Here is a 21,879-nt window from a genome sequence, read left to right as displayed (position 1 = left end):
GCCATGACCTACAGAATAGAGGTCCATGGCGATGAGTATTATGATAAAGGAGGATGGATGACGGGACGATGATAATGTCAAAAGAGGAAGATTAGTGGATGGACTGTCTGCTGGCTGGTTTTTTAAATAGTTCTTCGACGTTGAAATGGTTTTGTACTGTAAGGGAATATTAGAGGGGAAAGCAGCAGAAAATATTGAGAGAGAAAAAAAACTTAGCCAGGTTTTGTAACAGGTGGCAAATTTAGAGAGTGTCAAGATTTAGTATTTAAGTAATTTATTTTTTCACTCTATAAAAGCATGGATAATAAATCAATCGTCCATTAACATATTATCTCACTTCCTCCCCCGCCCTCCATCTTCTCTTTGCCATCATCATTATTATCATCTTAATGTTGATATCGCACTTTCTATCATCATAACAACGCATCTCTCCTCCCCCTCATATTCAACAGTAGTTTTCATCATCAACTGCCATCATTTGTTGTAATTGTACTTAGTGTCCCTACCAGAGACCGAGACAAAATCTGAACCTAAGACTTAACCATTCTCGCCCGACTGTGTTGAACTACAAGTGGCCTGAGTTGAAGAACCTCTAATTAGTTCTAAAAGATTTAACAACAGTAAAATGAGTTCAGAAAATCATGATCATGATCATCATCAAATTTAAAATGGCATTTTAACGCGGGGTGGGCTCAATAAGTTGTGAAAAAAAATCAAAACACAAACGAAGCCAAATGTTTACAATACGATGACGAACTAATATCCCTGGACTGCTGGCAGACGATTGCTTCAGTCAACCACTAGAACGAGGCTGGTGGGTATAACGCTTCCGGTTTAGCCTCCGTGGCTCAGCGAATAACTTCAATGGTTATGTCAGCAAAGTCTGTAAGAGTAACAACAATCAAGAAACACACAAAAGGTGGTTTACACTGATGCTTGGTAGAATACAAATGTTCAAGTATCAAATCTTTCGGTGTAAGTTTTTATTTTCGCTTCCACGGGCAGGTATATGGATAGAACAAGACAAGTGGCGAGCGGCTCTCATGCTACAGGCCGTTCAGACAAAAGTTTCAATCCATTGAGAGCCAAGATTTGTTCAAGGCACTTTGAAGAAGAATGCATTAAAAAAGTACTGATCTTATTGTTGGCTCACTTATTTTCCTCTTATTCTCCTCTTTCCTGTTCATGTTTTAGTTTGTGACTATCAGGCTTAGACAATTTTCACATAGCAGAAGACATGCCCATACAAACAAATTTATTTATTGACAATCACATCATTCATTAAATTACTCGAGAAGTGTATTGATTAAATATTCTTCTTATTGTTTAAAAACTCGTTGTATATGAACAGGCCAAGATCAGCATCAGTGCTTTCAGTTCACACACCCCCCTCCCTTCACCGACACAGAAATGATTTCAGCCGTTATTTAGCTCAGCTTACAATGAATGTTAGTGTGTTGCTCTCAAACACTTGTGTTGATGGAACGATATTTCTGTCTGCCAAAGCTGATTCCCTGCACCGAAGATTGCGAGATCAGCTTCCATATAAATGTCGTAATAACTTTCAGATGTTTGTTGATGCACAACTTGATTGACTTATCAAAGATTTTGTGTAATGGCAAGGCTATATTCATTGCATCTGTTCAATGTGCCTAAAACTGCCATTGTCTTCTTTTTATCATTACTGGTCTGTATATTTACCTTTGCTGTCACTACCGATTTTTTTAACAGTACTACCACTATCTTGAATATGGAACAAGCAATCACCATACTGAAAGCACAATAAAATACCAAATTTTGAGCAAAAATAAATATAGAAAACAAGCCAAGCCGCGTTACTCATACAAGCGGATTTGATAAAAGCGAGAGACCGAGGTGAAGCACATATGCTAACACTTCAGTGATTGTAGATCACTGTGTTAATGATAATGATAATGATAATGATAATGATAATGATAATGATAATGATAATGATAATGATAATGATGGAGTCTTATAACGCGCAAATTCCGTATCATGGAGATACGCTCAATGCGCAAGGGTGGCCAGCAGCATGAAGAATTACAGGAACCCCAAAGACAAACTATCCACAGAGTCTGTAAGTCCTGGAGGCTCACTGGTGCCAGAGCTTGGTGCTAACACTTGCACTAAGTCTGAACGGGAATTAGCAAGGCTACATGCTTGAACTATCCTCCCACCACGTATTCCACGCACGGTTTTCTTCTTAATTAGTCCAAGTTTTCTGCAATATGACAGCAAGTTAATATCCAATACAGTCATATTTTCGGCAAGGTCTTTTAACACAAAAGATGAAAATGATCAGATTGCAGTGTGTAGACAAAGCACAATCTCAGTTCGTCCAAACACTCAACACTGTCGCTGTCCCACAGGAAAATACTGTTGGTAAACACTACTCAGGGAGAAGCCCTGACACTACCATCGCTCACAATACAATGTGTTGATGGGTGTTTCATATTATTTATCATTTAATGAGACAGATTTCAGACTAGTGAAGTAAATAGTTTTGTGTTTTAAATAGGCAAAGGTTCGGTTACTAGTGCAACAAAGCAATGCACTTACAGTAATTATATTGTTGATATCAAACGTCTCCTTAAATTCCATCTTCGCCCAACCTTTTTCGGCCTGCGGGCCATATCCATTTCGGACAGCCGTGTCGCGGGCCACTTCACCGCAAAAATACAAAAAAGAAAAAAACAATAGAGCAAATACCATTTTTATTAGAAACAAGTTGTACTTACCATTAATTATGTAGTAATTAGTGGGATATTTAAAGTTGTTTTCCCGAAACCAACTTCTGAATGTCCGGCCTCATCGTAGAGACACCAAGTCATAGCACTGAATCGAAATGTTCGTCCATCAAAAAAAAGATTGGGAAACGCCCCTACGTGGGGATAAATACTTCTTCTTCCCTTTTTTCGTTTTTTTCGGTTTTTTTTTATTTTTTTTTTTTATTACTAACCTGCCGATTTCCTTCACTGTGGGCAGAAGTTTCGCGGGCCGGATGGGACCGCGTCGCGGGCCGGATATGGCCCGCGGGCCGTAGGTTGGGCATCCCTGGTGTAGGGTATCTAGTGGGTTCGAGATCTTGGGGATTATGCATGTCGTCTGGCAAATTTAACAAATCCTAGCTACTGCTCAAGTCAGTCTAAATCCGCGAGGCACCTCACTGTAAACAATGAGAACTGAGCTGTCGGTGGGTGGGTGTCGGAGCTCCACATTTCACTTTTTCTGAAGGCCACATAGCATAGTAAATAAATGTCCTGACTAATGGTATATCTCACATTTATTAGAAAATTATCCGTCTCAAAAAAACACACATATGACATATATAGTGTATGCAGAACTTATTGTAGGCAATTTACCTCTTAGATGAGTAACAATTCCTAGTTACGACGTTCACTGTTGAAGGACCTTAGGTAAGATGAGCCGCGCTGTAGACAAACACCTTTATAGTAAACCTGTCACGTGATCCCGACAAACTCACCTGAGATAACAAGTCCAACGCTCGTCTGGTGCCTAGTTCAGACATGTTTAGAAAAGAAAGACCCGGGCCTTTTTATCTACTGATTTCCGAGGAAATGGCAATCGCAGATAAGGGCTAATCACTTAAACCTGTCTTAACTGAAGGACACCGTCGTGCTAGTGGGGAATGAGAAGTGTTTCACTGTACTGTATGAACTTCTTTCTGTGCATGGTCTGTAAGACAAACATCGTATATGTAGCCATGAGTCTTTCTTGTGTATCGTACCCACATGTTCTCGTCGAATCTCTGTGATTGAGCTCTATTGATACAGTATAAAAAGACTTGAAACAGTGCACACCAGAAAATGTATTAACACCCAGAAATTGGAGCAAATGGTGTAATACACCATGGAGATGTTGTCTTTGAATGACAAACAGCCAATACTGTCACTTCCTTTTGGTCTGCAATGCTTTGCAATGCGCAGAAAATATGAAGAAAGGGTAAAAAAAAACTTCTTTTGCTCTTATTTTTCAGGAGTGTCATTGAAGCTCAACAAGACTTTGAACCTAGGCACCAACCTACCCTTCTGCTCCCCCCTTGCTTGGTCTGGTTGCTAAGACGACTAAATGATTATCACGAGTGGTTAACACCCCAGTACCCTAGCTATGTGTTAAGCTCTAAGCTTTAGCTGATGTTTTATTCCAGTGTGTAAACTAAGTGCACTTCATTTTCTGGGAAAGTGTTACTATTGCACGATCACTCCACCATGAGTGCACTGGCTGACACGCGTTTCATAATGTTATGTATAACGAGGACGAGTAGGTTGTGTATATATTTTCATGTTGTGGGTACAGTCATATAGCCATTTTTTCTCACCAGCACTATAGCGACCACGCTTCACCACAACAGGATTGTAGTCACACTCTTCCTGTCGTCTCCAGATGCCGTCATGGAAGCCAAGAGGACAACAGGAGTGACCAGTGCTATATGACAGCCTGAAGTCAGGCCGCGGGACGACTCGTAGGGCCACGCCCTCTAGACGAGTAAACGTCGCTATTCTCGGGTGTGCAGCCCCTTTGTTCTAACGATCGTGTACTGGCAACACACATGGACACAAATATCAGGCCCGCACGCTTTCATACTTTTCGGAAAAAGACATTTTCCAAATTTTTCAACTTCTCTAATTTAGAAAAAAAATAGTCTTGCAAGTAACTCTAATTGGACACTTTTTCAAACAAATAGATTATAGTTGTCACTAATATTTTTATTTATTTGCTATAAGGCCAGGAGAGTATTTTTTTATCCATAACATTATCTCATAATAATAACACAATGACAATCTCATGTGCGACACATGATGACAATATTATGGAAAAATCTATAGATGAAGCTCGGAAGCAATATTGACCGAAACGGTGTAGAAACATTTTCGCCATCACCCATCTTTCATCTAGCGACAGTTTAACATCCTGGCATTAATTAACAGTGAGGCAGAGCGTGTGAGTGTTGCTGTGTAAGGGGTAATATCGTTTAGCATTTAAGGACGAGCAGTGACTCCAGCCGTTAATGTTTAACGGTTGCAAATTGTATGCGGGAACTTTGGCCAAATGATTTTTTTTAATGTCCGACTTTGAAGTCCTATGCAGTGCATCCCAAAGGACACGACAAGAGTCACTGTTCGTGTTACTGTCTACTCGCTACCCTGCAATTTACTGCGAATTATTGTCTAGCAATGGAGGCCTATTACCGTACTATCGCTGCATCTCATCTATCGTCGCTATCGCTACCATCGCAACCATCGCTGTCGCTGTATTGCTGCATTTCAACTGTTGCTGTTTCGTCGATATTACTTCAACCATCGTTACCGTTGTTATCCCTAATATCCAGGGATACATTTAAACTGTACATCCAGTCATCTGTCACCAGCCTATGTGTTTGTGGCTACGGACGTATCACTTGATTTTGTGACTTTCTATTATCGCCATATATCACTTGTCAAGGCAGCAGCCCCTGGTATATCCACCTCGTGAGCCAGACCGTCGTAGCAGGAGTGTGGCACGGCAGTAGCCTTCATCTGGGTCACTCACCACGGCACACTGCTGTAGAACTCTTATCTTTATTTATCACCCGTTATTAGATCAGTTCAAAAATGTGATGTTAATAAACCAGCCCATTACTGCGGTATTTTAAGCTACCAATTCTCATTATTTATGACCTTATGGACAGCAGTTAAATTCCCCAACATCCTACTATACCTTAGCCTCTTCTATTATTACAAATTATTTAGAATGTCGGTATCTATCGTTTAACCCCAACCTACCGCTTCACATGCTTTCCCATTTAAGATAAACGCATATGTAATTATATAACGAAAGAAGACAGAGCTTCTCCGTGTCATGGAAATGTGCGAGAAGAGAGTGTACTAAACAAGTGAAAAATAATACAATGGCCAGAGTCAGACACATCATGCATGAGAGGTATGAAAAGTGAACTGTTATTGTTCTCCAATAGTTTTCGCCCTTAAATACACGTCTCTATGGCTGAATTTACTTATAGTGAGAGTTTCCTGTAGCCATTTTCAGACTAAGGACACTTTTGATGGGTAATGTACCCGGACTGATCCATATTTTACTACAGGGCTAACTATATCCTTTAGCTCCAATCAGTCCGCTCTATATGGTCCAGGGAAGAGGATGGAAGTTCCCAAGGAGAATTTTCCACCGTAATTCTAGCTCTTCCTCTTTGGGTGTAGAATCCATCTAGTATATCTGACGTTGTGGGTTTTTTTTAAATTTCCACCTAGTGCATACCCGTACTTAGCTGACCTTTGAATCTATGAAAGACCCTCCTCTTTCCAAAAACAGGTGTCCGTGCGGTGGTGTTTGTCTCGTACTCGACATAGGGGAAATCAAAGAGGTGGGATTTTGAGGTACGTGAGCCACTTGACAGGGGACCAGAACACCTGCACGGTGTAGTGGTGCTTCTCTCGCACTCAAAACAAAAAGGGAGGAAAGACTCCCTCACGCTGCAGCAAACAGGGTGCAGACCCTGCATTTTGCCTTCTAACTATACTCAAACACTTGGGTGCTTCGCCACCCTCTCCAGGGTACACTCGTCTCGTTCACACGGCGACCGCGATGCTGGCAAGGTCAGGGGAAAGAAAGTGGTGCACGGTGGAGGGAACACTGTCAGTGGTACAGGTACCCAAACAGTCCCCCCGCACCAGGTAGAAGTCTTGAAAAATACTTACACTTTAAGTTAAAAATTGCTCACAGTTCCCATTATTTTGATCCAGTAATGAGCTTTCAACTCCTATGTCGAAGTCAGTATCACACTGTGTGTGTGTTATAGTTAGATCTCCAAAGTAATAATACCATGTTTGGGGAGGGATATTTCATTGTGATCATTATAAGCATTCGTTGCAAGAAGTTTCAATTCCTGCCACAAAGTTCTAGAATTGGAATCATTACATGCGGAGTTCAGGTCCCTGCTTATACTCATCGTATTTTTCCCGTTTTGCTTTGCATAGACTTTTAACAGTTTTCTCGAGGTGAAGGTATTTTTTTAGGTCAGACTGAGTACTGCGCTTCCTAAATATTCTTAACTGCTTGAGTTTAGCTTCTTTTGCACGTGCACATTCTTTAGCCCATGAGTTTGGCTTGGCCCGGGATTTTTGTGCAGTGCACTTTGACTTCATGCGGTAGACCACTTTCTAAAGAATGGACACAAAACATGAAGACCAGTCTTCAACACTATTATTATCAGAGACGTTATACCCTCTCTGCTGTTATCAAGGGCGGCTAAAACCAAGAATTTGTATAACTGGACTGCTGGCAGACGATTTTTTTCCAGTTAACTACTAAAACCAGGCAAGAGACTACAATGTTTCCAGTTTATTCACATTCTTTGTTCAGACTCGCCGAGACTAACAGCGGCTGACTTCGCAAAAGGCTAGGCGTTGGTCTTGGCAGACAAACAGCAGTCCATCTATACACATCCTTGGCTAAAATAGTAAAGAATTCGTATTGCCTTTGTTTATAAATATGTAAATTCTGATTGATGTTGGTTTTGCCAAGCATATCTAATCTCTTTTAAAGGTATAATCTCTTACACAGGTTCAGTGGGTACATGGCTCTTTTAACCAGGGATGGGGAGTAGCTGTAGCTAGGCTACAGCTACTGTAGCCGGCTACAAATTTTGTAGCTTGTAGCTTAGCCGGCTACAAATTTTTAAAAAGTAGCTTGTAGCCGTAGCTACATTTTAGAAAGTAGCTGTAGCTTGGCTACATGTTGGCTACTTTCACGACTGTAGCACTCTAGTAGTGTACAAAGTATAATGTCTTTGGGTTGTAGATTTGCATCTATATTCCAGAATGTTCAGAACGGCAGCAATGTAAAAGATAGAATGTCTTTGTGCGAGGGAGGAAATGATGTTCAACAAAGTAGCAATGTTCACAGTAAAAATGTCTTGTCTTTGCGCGAGGGAGGAAATGATGTTCAACAATGTAGCGATGTTCAAAAATGTCTTTATTGCGACGAAATAGAATGTCTGTGCTAGAATGTTCGAGGGGAGGGAGAATAAATAGCAGGGCTGACAGTTGAGAGATAGTTCAGTCTGGCAGGACTTATCATGGCAAAAGCTGCGCACTAGGGTGACAGACAGCAACTTCGAGGCCAAAGTTCTGGTCAAGTTCAATTCCATGAAGGACTAAAAGAATGTAGATTTGTTTTAAGGTTACCGGTACACTCCAAAAATTAAAATCCATATTTTAAATATCTTTAAGGGTTTTTAAATATAGAGTAACAAAATAACATAAATATAGCACTTTAAAACTGTTTTTGAGTACCTAAAGTGAAAATTGTGACTTTAATCAACGTTTTTGTTTCAAAACGTACGAGCATTTAAAAAACAAATTTACACAATACCATAAGTCATATACCAAAGGTTTTGGGTTTTTTGTAAACTAGAGGCACTGATAAGAAAACTGATGCATAAGCCGTTTTGATATCTCAAGATTTCTAGGAAATATAAAAAATCAGACATGGTACCCCCCGACTCAGTGTGAATGTGGCAATTAAATATTTAGAAAAATGTTAATTTTATCAAAAGTAATGATTATATCATATTCTCAAATGCATCACTTTGTAGCTTATGCATTTCTAAACAAAATTGCAAAATTTTACTGCTGTAGCACAAGCCAATCTTGAGAAATATGTTTTTATAGTTTATGACTGGATGTCAAAAACGACAAACAGAGAAATTCAAGCTTAAAGATTTAAAATAAATATATCTTGTATCAGATCATTTTTGAAAAATATATTTCAGTGTTTATATGCTACATTTGACATCCTACTATATAATTAAAGTCTATTCTAGTATGCCAGGACTATACTTTTCACCCTATCAGCTTTTGGAAACAATTAGTTTGTGTTCCTTTCTTTGTTTTCCGTGTCAGTGTTAGAAAAAAATGCCTTATGATCTGCTTGCCTAAATTAGATTAAGCAGTGTTTTACTTATATTCCATGCAAACTCATTTATTTCAATGGTCTGTTGTTCATTGTCACAGTATTGATAAGAGGTTGACATTTTCATCACCACATAACCTAACTTATTGAAAATTCCACCAGGTACCTGATACTTAAGCATCTGTTTAGTTTTCATTTCTAAGTAATAGGGAACAAATAGTTATAGAAAACAAATGTTTATCGGAAAACTTATATAATTTCTTTTGTCACTAAAACAGGATGAGGAAAAAGATCCAGAAATGTTTAATATAATCGTAAAATACGTGTACTTATTGTGTGAAAAAGGCCGTGGGAGGAAGGGGGCAAGGAATGAATGAAAGCATTTATGGATTCACTAAATAAAATTGTCGGTATATCGCAGTTCTCCGTTTCATTATTATAATAAAAAAACTTTGTAAAGCAAGTAATAGTGTTTTGTGTGTATGTTTGATGTTTGTGTATATTGCTACAGCCAGCTGGCTACAGCTAACTTGTTATAACATCATGCTTTTAAAAGTAGCCAAAAGAAGCTGGCTACATTTTAAAAGTAGCCCAAAGTAGCTGGCTACTTTTTGGAAAATTGTAGCTGTAGTGTAGCCGGCTACATTTTGAAAAAAAGTAGCTGTAGCCTAGCCGGCTACAAATTAAAAGTAGCTTGCCCATCCCTGCTTTTAACAATGATTTCTTTTTGTTCCTTGTTGTTGTCATTTTAGCCTGTGAAGGCGAAGTCTCCAGTGGGGTCGCTGCTAACATATACCCAACCTCCTCAACTGACCTCAAGTTTTGTCTTGCTTAAGAAAACGATTGCGCTACTCTGAAAGTCTGGATAGACAAAAACTTACCTTGATAGACTCATTGATCGACTGACTTATTATCAAATTTTTAATGCCTGGTTTTGGTAAACACAGGCTGATTGAGTCTAGATCTTTACACAAAGTTTTTCTCTAAGAAACGAAGTCAAAAGGTCATCAAATATTTTAAACCGTCTGCTTTGACAACACTGTTAGTAGTGCACAGACCGTTCACAGTGTTTATTATAGCAGACGACGTTGAATCTTGCTGACATGAGCCGTGGTGAGACTGGTTCCTAGGCCATCATAACCTTTGCTGCCCCTGGACAATCGCCCAGCCTGCAAGAGTTCATCGGCCCCGAAAGGGCCCCTTTCGAGCTGTCCGGTGTGGCAACGGTTAGCGCCTGTCACCAATGCAGTGAAGGTTGGCTGTCCTGGGTTCAGCTCCCGTGTCGGGCACGCTGTTCTTTCTCTGCACGTGGCATCTGTTTACAGGGCTGGCTGCCTTGTCGTGATATAGCGTTAGTTGCTGGCAAGGCGTAAAACACCAATTTCCCCTCCCCCAATTCTCACCTGAAACATGGGATTGCTGTTGGAGTCATTCCTTGCTCACCTACATTTCATAACTTGATTCATAACTTCGAAACATTTCTCTGTGCTCCTCAACAGCATGACCCGTCTGAAATCAAAATATTAGTCCTTTAATGATAAGCAAAACAAAGACATTTCAATTTATTCACTTCTTACCGATGTGCCATTTACTTGAAGTACATGTATTTCCGTTTCTTACTATTTATGAGCTTTAAAGCAGCTAGGAGGCAACAGGAAGTTGATGGCCAACACCACTTATGTAAATAGATTCATGTAGGCTTGCTTCTAGTTTTGATTACTGTTTGTGGATTGGAAAGGAAAACTAATAAGAGGTAGAATCACTAGAACCATATCACATCAAAGCAGTTGCACTTGTAAACAGGTGTAAAACATGCAGAGATTACCCAGAACAGGGTAATAGGCAGGGTTAACTTTCTTCATAAACACAACATGAATGATAAAGCCATGCTTACATTGATAAATTAAACACATGCATGGTTATTTCTCATTTCACTGACCATCAGATGGCTTTGTCCTTGGACTTATTCCTCCATTCTTGCCTGTTACTTCCAAACTATTTGTAAGCAGTGGCATTAATCTCCCCTTCAGATATAATATCCCCAGGCTGCTGCTGTGCACAAAGGGAAATTGTGATGGTTAAAAGTCAAATACAAATGCTTCATTGTAATACATTTGTACATGAAACCACAGTCTACTTCAGGGTCATATGCAAACCAAACAGGAAAGCTTATTGACTTGCAAAAAACAAAACAAAAACCTGATCAGCAGTGCTACTCTATGGGTATGATCGTGGTCCAGGTCTTTGTGGTCAGAATAAATAATGCTTTCTCCTGATGTTAGTCTGGTCTGGCCACTGGTTTCGCATAACCCGAGAACCCTGATGTTGCATTTTCTCATTTTTCTTGCCACTTGAGCTGACTTGCCACTTTCTTAGGGGAATCTGATGTTCCAGGTCCCTTTCCTGGTTCTTGCCTTGGTTGTCAAGAGATGATTGGGCAAGATGGCTGCCTTAGGCTTTCACCAGCATACGTCATAATCTCTTCTAGAGAGGAGTCTTCCAGACCAGGCCCTTGTTGTGGAACTGTTGCAGTTTCTGTAACACCTTTTTTTATTTTTACAATACAAAATCCCCAACCTGGAGGGCCAGGGTGCAACATTTTAGTCTGGCCTCTCCCCTGACAGACCTGTTCGGCTTGGTTGGACCTGCCAGGAGCACATGGCTCGGTGGATCCACAAGGCGTGCAAGCCACCACATCCTTACAAGGTAATTTACACCAGCTGCTAGTGAGATGTATGTTTAATGGGAAATTATTTTTAACAAGACAAGACAAGTTTATTATTAATCCACAGCGGAAATACATTTGTCAACATCAGGGGCATAAAATACTACACATACTTCAACATTCCCATACTACCACACACTTACTCAGTCCCACACAACTATGAAAAAAAAAACTACTACCACAGTCATATAGCCTACAAAACCGTTCTCAAAGCATAAAATCAGAAGCCAGCCGATAGGTCATACTGTTGTTAAAAAGTCTGACAGCAGCCGGAATGAATGAACGACGAAACCGCTCTGTTCTACACCTCGGCATAGAAAACCTTCCACTCCGCTGCATTTGTAGTACAGCCAGTGTGCCGTGGAGTGGGTGATCTGGATCGAGCAAAATAACTCTCGCCTTCATGGCCAGCCTTCTCTCAACAAGGGGTTCAAATAACTCCAGGCTCAGACCTACAACAGACCTCGCTTTCCTTATCAGCTTGTCCAGCCTGCCAGTGTCCCGCACAGAAGCACTCCCTGCAAACTCTAACACACTACACACTACACACTACACACCATGCTCTGATAAAACATATACAGCATCTTGTTGCAAACCTGAAAAGATCTCAGTTTGCGCAGAAAGAACAATCTTGTCTGTGTTTTTTTAAAAACAGCATTCACATGGTTAGACCAGGTTAATTTACTATCTAACAATACTCCCAAGTACTTATACCCTATAACCATCTCAATAGCTTCATCCTTGATATAAACAGGATGGACAATCCCTTTTTCCTTTAAAAATCAAATATCATTTCTTTGGTCTTGCTGGCGTTCAACACAAGAAAGTTAGAATCGCACCATGTCACAAACTCATCTATGTGCTTTCTGTACAAGTTCTCATTGCCATTACATATACATCCAACGATAGCAGAATCATCTGAGTATTTCTGAAGATGGCATAACTCTTCTTTAATCTTAAAATCAGAAGTATATAGTGTAAACAAAAACGGGGATAAAACAGTGCCTTGAGGCGCGCCAGTGAATGTGTTGATCATACTAGATGTAAAAGTACTATTCCAGCCTACATACTGAGGTCTATCCGATAAATAGTCTAATACCCAATTCACTGTGCATGCATGTAACGACATACTATGCAGTTTCTGAGCAAGGAGTTGTGGCTGAATGGTCTGGAACGCAGAAGAAAAATCAAAAAACATTACTCGTACACAAGCAGAGCTCTTCTCAAGATGAGAATACACAGAGTGTAACATGTACAATAAAGCATCATCTACCCCAACCTTGTCTCTGTATGCAAACTGCAAGGGATCTTGAAAAGCAGCAACTTGGGTCTTAAGTACTGGTAGCACCAATCTCTCAAAAACTTTCATAATGTGCGAGTTAAGAGCTACAGGTCTTTAATCGTTTAAGCAAGAAACATGAGCTTTCTTAGGTACAGGAACAATACATGATGTCTTCCACCCAGACGGAATCTTGCCAAGAGACAATGACATACAAAACAATGTATGAAAAATCTTACACAGCTGCTCAGCACAGATGGAAAGTACCTTAGGTTTGATGCCATCAGGACCTGCTGACTTATTAACAGATAGGGGTGTTGGCGGAGCTCGCACGATGTATTGTGTCACAAGCTTTGTGTTGCTCTCAAGTCAGGGGGCGGAGAGGTTGAATAAGGGTGTCCGTGGGTGGAGAGGGTTCCCGAAGACGTTTCTGAGAAACTGTTTTCTACCTCCTTACAAGCTTTATGCACTTGGCCAAACTTGTACGACTCAGTTAACAGTAAATGAAATCGTCTTTCTCTTTAATTACCAAAATCATTAAAGTGTCCGTGGGCACGTTAGGTTACACCCGTTCTGATCAACTGATATTTAAATGTCAAAGTAGACCAACGCTTTTGATAAAGACAATTACACAACAACCCAATGTAACCCAGTATTACAGTGAGGATTACAGGTCGGAGGAAGAAATATTTTGCAAGGCATCAATATGCAGCATGGCGGGTTATTGAAAGCCTGTACATTGGAGGACTGACAAGGGTGGAGGAGAGGGTCTGGTGTACCCGGGCTCGCGGCTGTAAGAGGGGCAAGGCCGTGGGTAGGATTTGTTTCCCTTCTTATTTCTTTTCTCTTAAAGAAAGGTTGTAACATTCCTCAGTCTGGGGATTTTCTTCTATAAAGTGGAGTACTATAAGTTTGGTCTTCTGATGTTACTTACCTTATTTACTAACTACTCACGTGTAAACAACTCCATGCTCAAGTAATGATGTAGCTCCTAGTTCACTTGTCCTAATGTGTTCAGTCTATATTGCGTTACTGAATGAAATGTAGATGTTGACAATCGATTTGTAAGCACATTATTATATACTGGGAAAATATTTACCATTACAACTACAAGGGACCCGGAGAATCGTCTGGGGCGGGGTCCGTGTTCACACTCGGCGGCCCTGTACTACATTAAACTAATTGTGATCATGAAATAACCTAGTCTCGAAGCATTGCTACAACGAGAATATAGCAACCGTATTGAAAACTACTCATTCAGTGGAAATGTTACTCTAAAGTCACTTGTTAGGAATAGCTCATTTCTTCACCTTTTTTCTTGTTCTTTAGCAGCAAAACTGCTTGGAGTCCTTAAGAGTAAGCACAGAAGAACTAAAACATCTGAAGCTGCATAAAAAAAACCCATCAGAATCCTAAACTAAAAGGTCACTTTCATCGTTATTCTAATTGTTATTGTTTATTTCCCTGTCATGGTAAAGGTCATTGCCACTGTCATCGTCAGGATCAAACGAACTGTCCAGTCCTCGGGCAGTTTTATTTTTAAGGTCGTTGTAAACAAAATCAGAAAAAGAACAGTTGGCCACACTCTCAAGGAACTCAATGATTTGAGTGAGAGACTCTGTGGCAGCAGAAGGTGAGCCTCTGTGCAGACGGAGAGCAGAGGTCACCAGGTCGTAGATGTCCATCGGAATGGCGACCGCACTTACAAGAGGCGCTGTAAATCGGATTCCTGTAGGTGTCGCTCTGACAAATTCCCAAATAATCGCACTTGAGATGCCCCTAGCAGTTTGTACAGTCTCACCAACGCCTTGCAGACCAGTTCTGATATATTGGTTGTCCACCGTGTTTGAGGTTGTGTGTGAGTTCAGATTCTGTAGAAAGTCCGCTAATTCTGTGATTTCCTTATGTCTTGCGAGAAACATCTCACGAAACGTTTCCCACCTCGCCTGCACTTCCTTGACATTGTGCCTCTTGATGAAGATTTCTGCGACTGAAGCGCCGATGGACACACCTCCACCGACGGCGGCGATGATCCCCAGGACGATGGCTGGAATCAAGGTAACCCCGAATGTAAAGGGGGCGGCGATGGCGCAGGCTGCTGCAGGCACTAAAACAGTCGCAAGAAGAATGGTGTTAAATATTTACAAGTGTTCTGACTAAATATCTGGACATCAGCACAATCTCCCTCGTTGCGTTACTTTCGCCAACAGTTAAGGAGAGAGCTGGGCAAGTACAATGTGTCACACTGGTTTAAATCAGCTGTCCTATATCAGGGTCACAAGCTGTGAAGTCACTTCTACGGACGAGAAGTTCTGTAGCCCACTGCGTAAGAGACTCGTGAGTAACTGTACTCGTCAAGTTGATTACAGAAGAGAGGACGAGAGCAGTGTTGGAGTACAGGAGGGACGAGTAGGAATAGTTTTGGTCTAAGAACGTTTTGTATCAGTTCGTGAATACAACATGTCAATGACCTCCCGTGGCGATGGCAACAGAGTTTCCTGTGGCTCGCGAAATGTTGACGTTCGTGTGGTGCCTGTTGAGGTCGTCTCTGATGGCCTCGATCTCCTTCTTCAGCGCCAGGGCCTCATCCCGCTCGTCCCACTCAGCCATGATCTCAGTCTCTGAGAAATAGAAGATCACCAGTCTACTTAAAGGGATTCTAAAGGCTAACTAAAACTGCTTAGAATCGCGTAAAGAGTTGGATAAATTTGAATCTCGTCTATTTATATCTGTGTTCGTGTGGAAAACGTTGAAGGTTTTTAGTGGAATGTTGTGTTTAATAAGAGAAACTACACGGGACTCTTTTTTACTTCCACGAAGTCTCGTTCTCCGTCACGTGACCCTATGACGTGTGGTTTCCATAGTGAGAACCTTGCCTCGAGAATGTGCTGCACCCGATTGCCACGAAAAGATGGAAAAGATTCAAAATTTTCTTTTCAGCGGTTTCCTACAGACAAGGCGATACGAAAAGAGTGGGTCATACCAATAGAAAGGCTCGATCCCAGTACGAACAAGCTTTGGGAGCCCAGAGAGTGGGACGTGTTGTGATCCAGGCCATCTTGATTGTAGATTAGTCTGGATATCACTGATCTAACACAAAATCTTCCCAATGACCACAGACACTTTATGTCAGAGACTGACGTCATAAGGAGACTGACGTCATAAGGAGACAAGTCTTCCATGTCGGGAAGCTATCGTGGTTACTCGGCGGAAGGACACAAGGTCGATTTCACTGGATTTTTTCAATGTTTATAAACATCGGCAACCGAAATAGTGCTAATAAGTGGTAATTAGTGAGAAACGAATCCTTTATTTCTCCTCTATCGCTCTCGTGCTCTGTAATTGTAACTAAATATATTTTTGAAACGTTTGACCTTCGCCACAGCCTTATCACAACCCTTCTGTATCCCTTTAATTAAAATTTCAAGTAATGTTGAAATAATGTTGAAAAAATCATATAAATTTATCATCCTCTTTTTTCTAGACAGAATATTGAAAATTTTTATGTAAATATATTATTTTCAAATGAATAACGAGGAATAAACTTGAAATAATACAAGGGTCTTATATCAGAGACAAATGCAGCTCAATGGATTGTCGCATTTTTCGTTTGGACATCAGGAGTCGATACAACAGTTAATAAACTTCGCACTTGGCGATGAACCTGCAATTCCTCGACTGATAAGAAATCAAGTCAGTTTTTGAAATCGTTTACAGTATTTCTTCAAGAATAAACAAGTCATTCTAAGCAAAGTGGTATTTACCAAGTTATGTAAACAGGTAATTACAGAAAGTGAAATCAAGAGTTTAACTTACCAGAAATCGGTGATAAAGTGTGTTGTTATGGTGGACAACATGCACCTGCTCGTACACAACCTTGTGCACCTTCTGACGCAAGTACCTGTCACCTGCACGGGGTGAGACCAATGGGTGAGTGGCTCACCCAACACTGATCTCGCTTTCTTCAGAAGCAATCTGCTTGAGTAAAGGCAGCGTGTCTGTCACAACGACCTGTGGAGGTCTTTTAGCCGGTGTGACACTCCTGATACAAAAGAAATGATAAGAAGCAGACTTGTTCAATGTGACTGGCTCACAGTGTTTACAAACTCTGCTAAATGCAGCTCGTAGAGTTCAAGAATTGCATTCACCAAGCGAAAGTCGTTTTCCCGGCACTAAAAAGCGGTAAATAAAGTAAAAAAGTCTCCGTTGTTACCACAGACTGTCCAGAACCACTTTGTAACTATTGAAACTGTTGTCTAAGGCAAGGGTGGGGAACGTCTAGCCCACGGAGTAGAACAATTTTTTGTAAACCACCTTAAAATGAAATGTCGGATTGTGGGACTCAGAGGACAGTCAGTGCCTACAGTCTTGAATTGTACACGTTGTTAAAGTTTTAACACACTGGGGCCAAACTAAAGCTTAAAAAATGGAGCAAGCTACTTTTTAACCTTCGAATGTTGCATGGCTCGCGAATGTACACAGACACTTCAAAAAGCAGCAAAGCACACAAACACACAAACATAATGTGAAATGTGAAACCAAACAGAATACTCAGTGACCTGATTTAGCGATCAAAAAGAACAACAAAAAACAACAAACAAACAAACAAACAAGAAAAAAGAAAAAAAGAAAAGAAACAAAATGCTCAAATGAAAAATGATGGTTAATACTGTTTACACTAGTGGACACTAGTTTGCAGGTTAAGCCAGACGGAGAAATCTATCAAAGATGTATCTCTCTCTCTCACACACACAAGCGCGTGCGCTTACTCAAATGAGTAATATTTAGCACTCAATGGCACCCCCATATTTCATACCTTAGTAAAAAATAAATCCTGATAATCATATCATATAAAGACTACCACTGCCTATCACTCATGCTGAGTGTCTATCCCTGTGTTGGATGAAGCTCTCATTGTATCAGCTTCCTTGGTAACTTTTCATCACATCTTAACTGGATGAGTAAAGCCTATCAGTCGTGTGAACTGCTGTATGACATCAGTCTGATGTGTAGTGATTGTAAATTATCGACAAGAGTGCGACCACGAGGGAGTTCATCTTGTGCGATGTTTTCCGGTTTACTGAAGGATTCTCTAAACTGCTGTTTTATATAATTATTTTTCTTACCACATCTGTAGCCTGTCCTGTCACATCAACTTCAGCCTGTTGAGGTCGTCGACTGACTGCGGCGACCGTTAAAGTCCGTTCACGCTTATGTACCGACAGATGACGTCATGCAGCGACAACGTTATCGCCCGAAACAGTCAGCCCGACCTCAAGCAAAGGGGCGTCAGCTTGCACGCGTGCGTTCGCCTCGTGAAAAGAGATGAAGTTTCTAAGGAAACACAAAGCAAGCTCTCACCTCCTTTGTGTGTTTCCTCAGAAACTTCATCTCTTTTCACGATTTTCATGATTTCCCAGAAATTTCGATAATGCTATGGAGGGCAGTGATGTGAGAGTGTTGAGTTCGCCGGATTTGTGAACAACACTGTTATGTGTAGCTGAAGATAGAGAGAGGACAATGACAATGACAATGACAATTCTTTATTTACGAGAGGTAAAATAAGCAAGAAAATGTTTTTCCCCCATTGATCCCTCGCCCTTTACAGGGAACAAAATTAACTACGTAAATAAAGTAATTAAGAATTATAGAAAAAAATTGTAGTAAACGTAAAGAAAGGTGGATATGTACATAAGTGATGATTAAGAAAAAAAACATGTATATATTTACAAGGTTTCCTGGAGTTGGGAGGAATCTCTAGAGGCCTCATCTATATGTCTTGAAAGTGTTTAGATAGATGGCATTGAAAGCAGTTCAGGGAGTGCAATTGCTTAAGATGGAGAGGGAGGCTGTTCCATGGCGCTTCCTGAGTATTTCACACTTGATTTAAAAAGGTCTAGGAATGGGGATATTCAGTTTTGGAGAGGTTCTAGAGTTATTGCAGGAAAATAGTTGAGAGAGAGTCTTGGAGATAGTTTACCTGTCAGTGTTTTATACATGAAAATGCATTTATTAAATGTAAGTCTGTCTTTTAGAGGAAGGACGCCTAGAGAGGTGAAGTCACGTGGGTCTATTGTCGGTTTTAGCAGAACAGCTTTGATAGCTCGCCTCTGATCACGTGCTCGAGGTTTGATGGAAGCTCCACTAGCAGAGTGCCAGAGGGTGGATGCGCAATGATTGACTGGATGTCAGTAGTAACGAAGAGCTTTCTTGTATGGGTCTCTAGGAAATGTTCAGTCTTGGCAGCTGGTAGACTTTCTTGGAGATGTTTTTACTTGTGGTTGAGATATGTTGGGACCACGATAAGTTATTGTCAATGGTAACACCCATGAGTTTGTGGAACTGTACTTCCATTATTGATAGTGCGCCGATTTGGAAATCAACTGAAAAAGATGGGGGAGATATAAAGTGGAGGGGTAGTAATGGAGGAACTCAATGCTAAAATCTCTGCAAAATCGCGCTCGTCTTAGCTGAAAGGAAGGATTTAAAAAAAAACAGTAAAATATGATTTACAAAAACCATCACACAAACCAGGGGCTTGCTCTCCCCGATAAAGATTCAGTTCACGACCTGTGCAAACACTTCCGCAGTTGTTCAGGAGCCTGACAAAAACTAGGAAAATAGAAAAAGTAGAAATATCTAACTAAAACATACACTTCTTCTTGTTGTTGCTCCTAATCACCTCTAGTGGAGCATAGGTCCGCAACTACACCATGACTTCGGACCCGGTTGAGTCCATGTCCTGCCAGCTGTCTCTGCCTCACTGTCGACTGATCTCCTCCACGTCTGTCTTGTCTCACAACCTTGCGCCTTCCTGTGGGTTGCAGCCCAGAGCTTGTCTTGTTAAATTGTCGGCTGGCTTTCGTAAGGTGTGACCGATCCAGCCCCACTTCCTCTTCTTGATGTCTAGGCAGGTTTTTGGTTGGCTCTCTCCCACAGGTCTGTATTGGAGATTTTCTCGGGCCATCTGATGTTGAGGATGCAGCGCAGACAGCTGTTGACGAATGTTTGTATCTTTTCAGTGATGGCATTTGTCACCCGCCATGTCTCAGATCCATACAGAAGGACTGACTTTACATTGGTGTTGAAGATGTGGATCTTAGTGTGTAGAGATAAAGCCTTAAAGTTCCAGATAGATCGCAGGATTTGGAATGCAAGCCTAGCTTTGTTTATTCGGCTTCTGCCATCTTCATCTGCACTTCCATCTTTGCTGACTATGCTGCCAAGGTAGGTGAAACGGTCAGACTCTGTAATACATTCTCCATGTAGTTGGAGCGGTGCTTCTTGCTTTGTGTTGACCTGCATTACCTCCGTCTTCTTGATGTTGATGGTCAGGCCAGTCATCGCTTCTTCTTGTACGAGCCGAGTGAGCTTTGTCTGTGCGTGTTGTTGCTTGTGGGACAACAGGCTGATGTCATCTGCAAAGTCAAGATCCTCAAGCTGCCTGGCGAAGGTCCACTGAACGCCCATGTCGCTGTTAGAGGTTGTTCTTCTCATGATCCAGTCTTTGACGATCAGGAGGATTGTCGGTGAGAGCAGACAACCTTGCCTCGCTCCAGTCCTCACTGCGAAGGGGTCAGTTAACTTTCCGATGTGGATCACCTGGCATGTCATACAGCTGCTGAATAATGGCAAGGAACTTTGGCGGAAATCCGTAGTGCTGCATCCACTGCCAGATGGGTTCCCTGTCTACGGAGTCAAAAACTTTCTCAAAATCCACAAATATCATGTACAGTGGCGACTGCCAAATAAACACACATTGACATAATTTATGCATCTATAGATTATGGCATGGTCACTAGATGTGCCTTCTCTTGCAAGAATGAACTTAACCACCTAACAACCTGCAGCCAAGATGAGAACATTTCTGTTCTTGCACCCATTTGTCTAAATTTAAGAAGTGTCTTATTCAAACAAATAAGTATCCTGAAGTTAATATTGTAAATGTTTTCTCTCAAATTTATTGTTCTGTAGGTATAGATAGCTATGATTGTGGTAACCTTGCTATGATTATCTTACCTTTACCTTAAATTTGAGAACCTAAATTGTGATATGACAATCTAACATGTATTTTGATAAATCAGTGTTTTTGGAACAAAGAAATAAGAGCATTTCTGTTTAAACTTTCCTACAAAAGTGACTTAAAACTCCCAGTATGAAACTTGTGGAAGGTCAACATGGACACCCCTTCTCCTAGTACATCTCCTTTACATACATGTTCAAAGTATTTTCACTTCATAAGGAGTAAATGGTACAAGTGTGACATTAAAGCCATTTCAGACTCTTTTTTGTTATAGATATTTTCAGTTAGTGTAATGGGTTGAAGTAAACTATTTCAGTTATGAATGTTTACTAACTGCTTCAGTAAGTATTTGATCACTATGGTAACAGTTTTCTATGAACCAACATTCAGCGCGTGTTCACAAATCAACTGCTCGTATTACTTGTCCACCAGCGAGTGTTTGTCTACAAGTACTTACAATCTACAATTACCTGTAGTTACAACTTGTCTACATTTCACATTACGTACTTCTGAGAGATTGCCTACACCTTGTCTACACTTAAAGTATGTGGAATATGTATGTGATTGTAGACAGTTATATCAACATTCTAGTACATACAGTATTTGTAGAGAAGGGACTGTACAGCAAGTCGTTGACCATTTTAAAGGGCAGGGCAGAGCAGAAGTAAAAGAAGAAAAGTAAAAGAGAGACGATGTAGGGAGAAAGAATCTGACAAACTGTAAAAGTAAACACGAGCATCACTTCCATGGCTGAGAGAGAAAACGAACCTTGCCGCAGCTGGCTTTGCTTTCAATAGGATATGCATGAGCTGTTTTATGTTTGTGCCATCTGTTGGTGTGACTCATAAATTCAATTCTGAAAATCCGAACTTTTCTCGTAAACTGGGACATGTTACAAAAGAC

At 40.8% G+C, this 21,879-nt stretch overlaps 1 protein-coding gene across 1 annotated transcript; it reads right to left on the bottom strand.

Moving 5' to 3' along the window:
* Positions 1-11,679: 11,679 nt before the first annotated feature.
* On the bottom strand, positions 11,680-18,189 carry LOC112553633. The gene is made up of 4 exons (XM_025220989.1): positions 18,080-18,189; positions 16,770-16,995; positions 15,425-15,574; positions 11,680-15,060 (listed from the first exon to the last, which is right to left on the bottom strand). The coding sequence occupies exons 3-4, from the start codon at positions 15,561-15,563 to the stop codon at positions 14,396-14,398; spliced, it is 804 nt and encodes a 267-aa protein (XP_025076774.1). The 5' UTR covers positions 15,564-15,574; positions 16,770-16,995; positions 18,080-18,189; the 3' UTR covers positions 11,680-14,395.
* Positions 18,190-21,879: the final 3,690 nt, after the last annotated feature.

This window comes from Pomacea canaliculata, linkage group LG13 (assembly GCF_003073045.1).
Source record: "Pomacea canaliculata isolate SZHN2017 linkage group LG13, ASM307304v1, whole genome shotgun sequence".
NCBI classification, from domain to species: Eukaryota; Metazoa; Mollusca; class Gastropoda; order Architaenioglossa; family Ampullariidae; genus Pomacea; species Pomacea canaliculata.
Note: the sequence above shows the minus strand (reverse complement) of the source record. Positions and strands in the feature narration are given on the sequence as shown.

Coding starts and splice junctions, on each gene's coding strand:
- LOC112553633 (XM_025220989.1), bottom strand. CDS start 15,563: ATGGCTGAGTGGGACGAGCGGGATGAGGCCCTGGCGCTGAAGAAGGAG. Junction 15,061..15,424: donor TGTTGCCATCGCCACGGGAG/GTCATTGACATG, acceptor CGACTGTTTTAG/TGCCTGCAGCAGCCTGCGCC.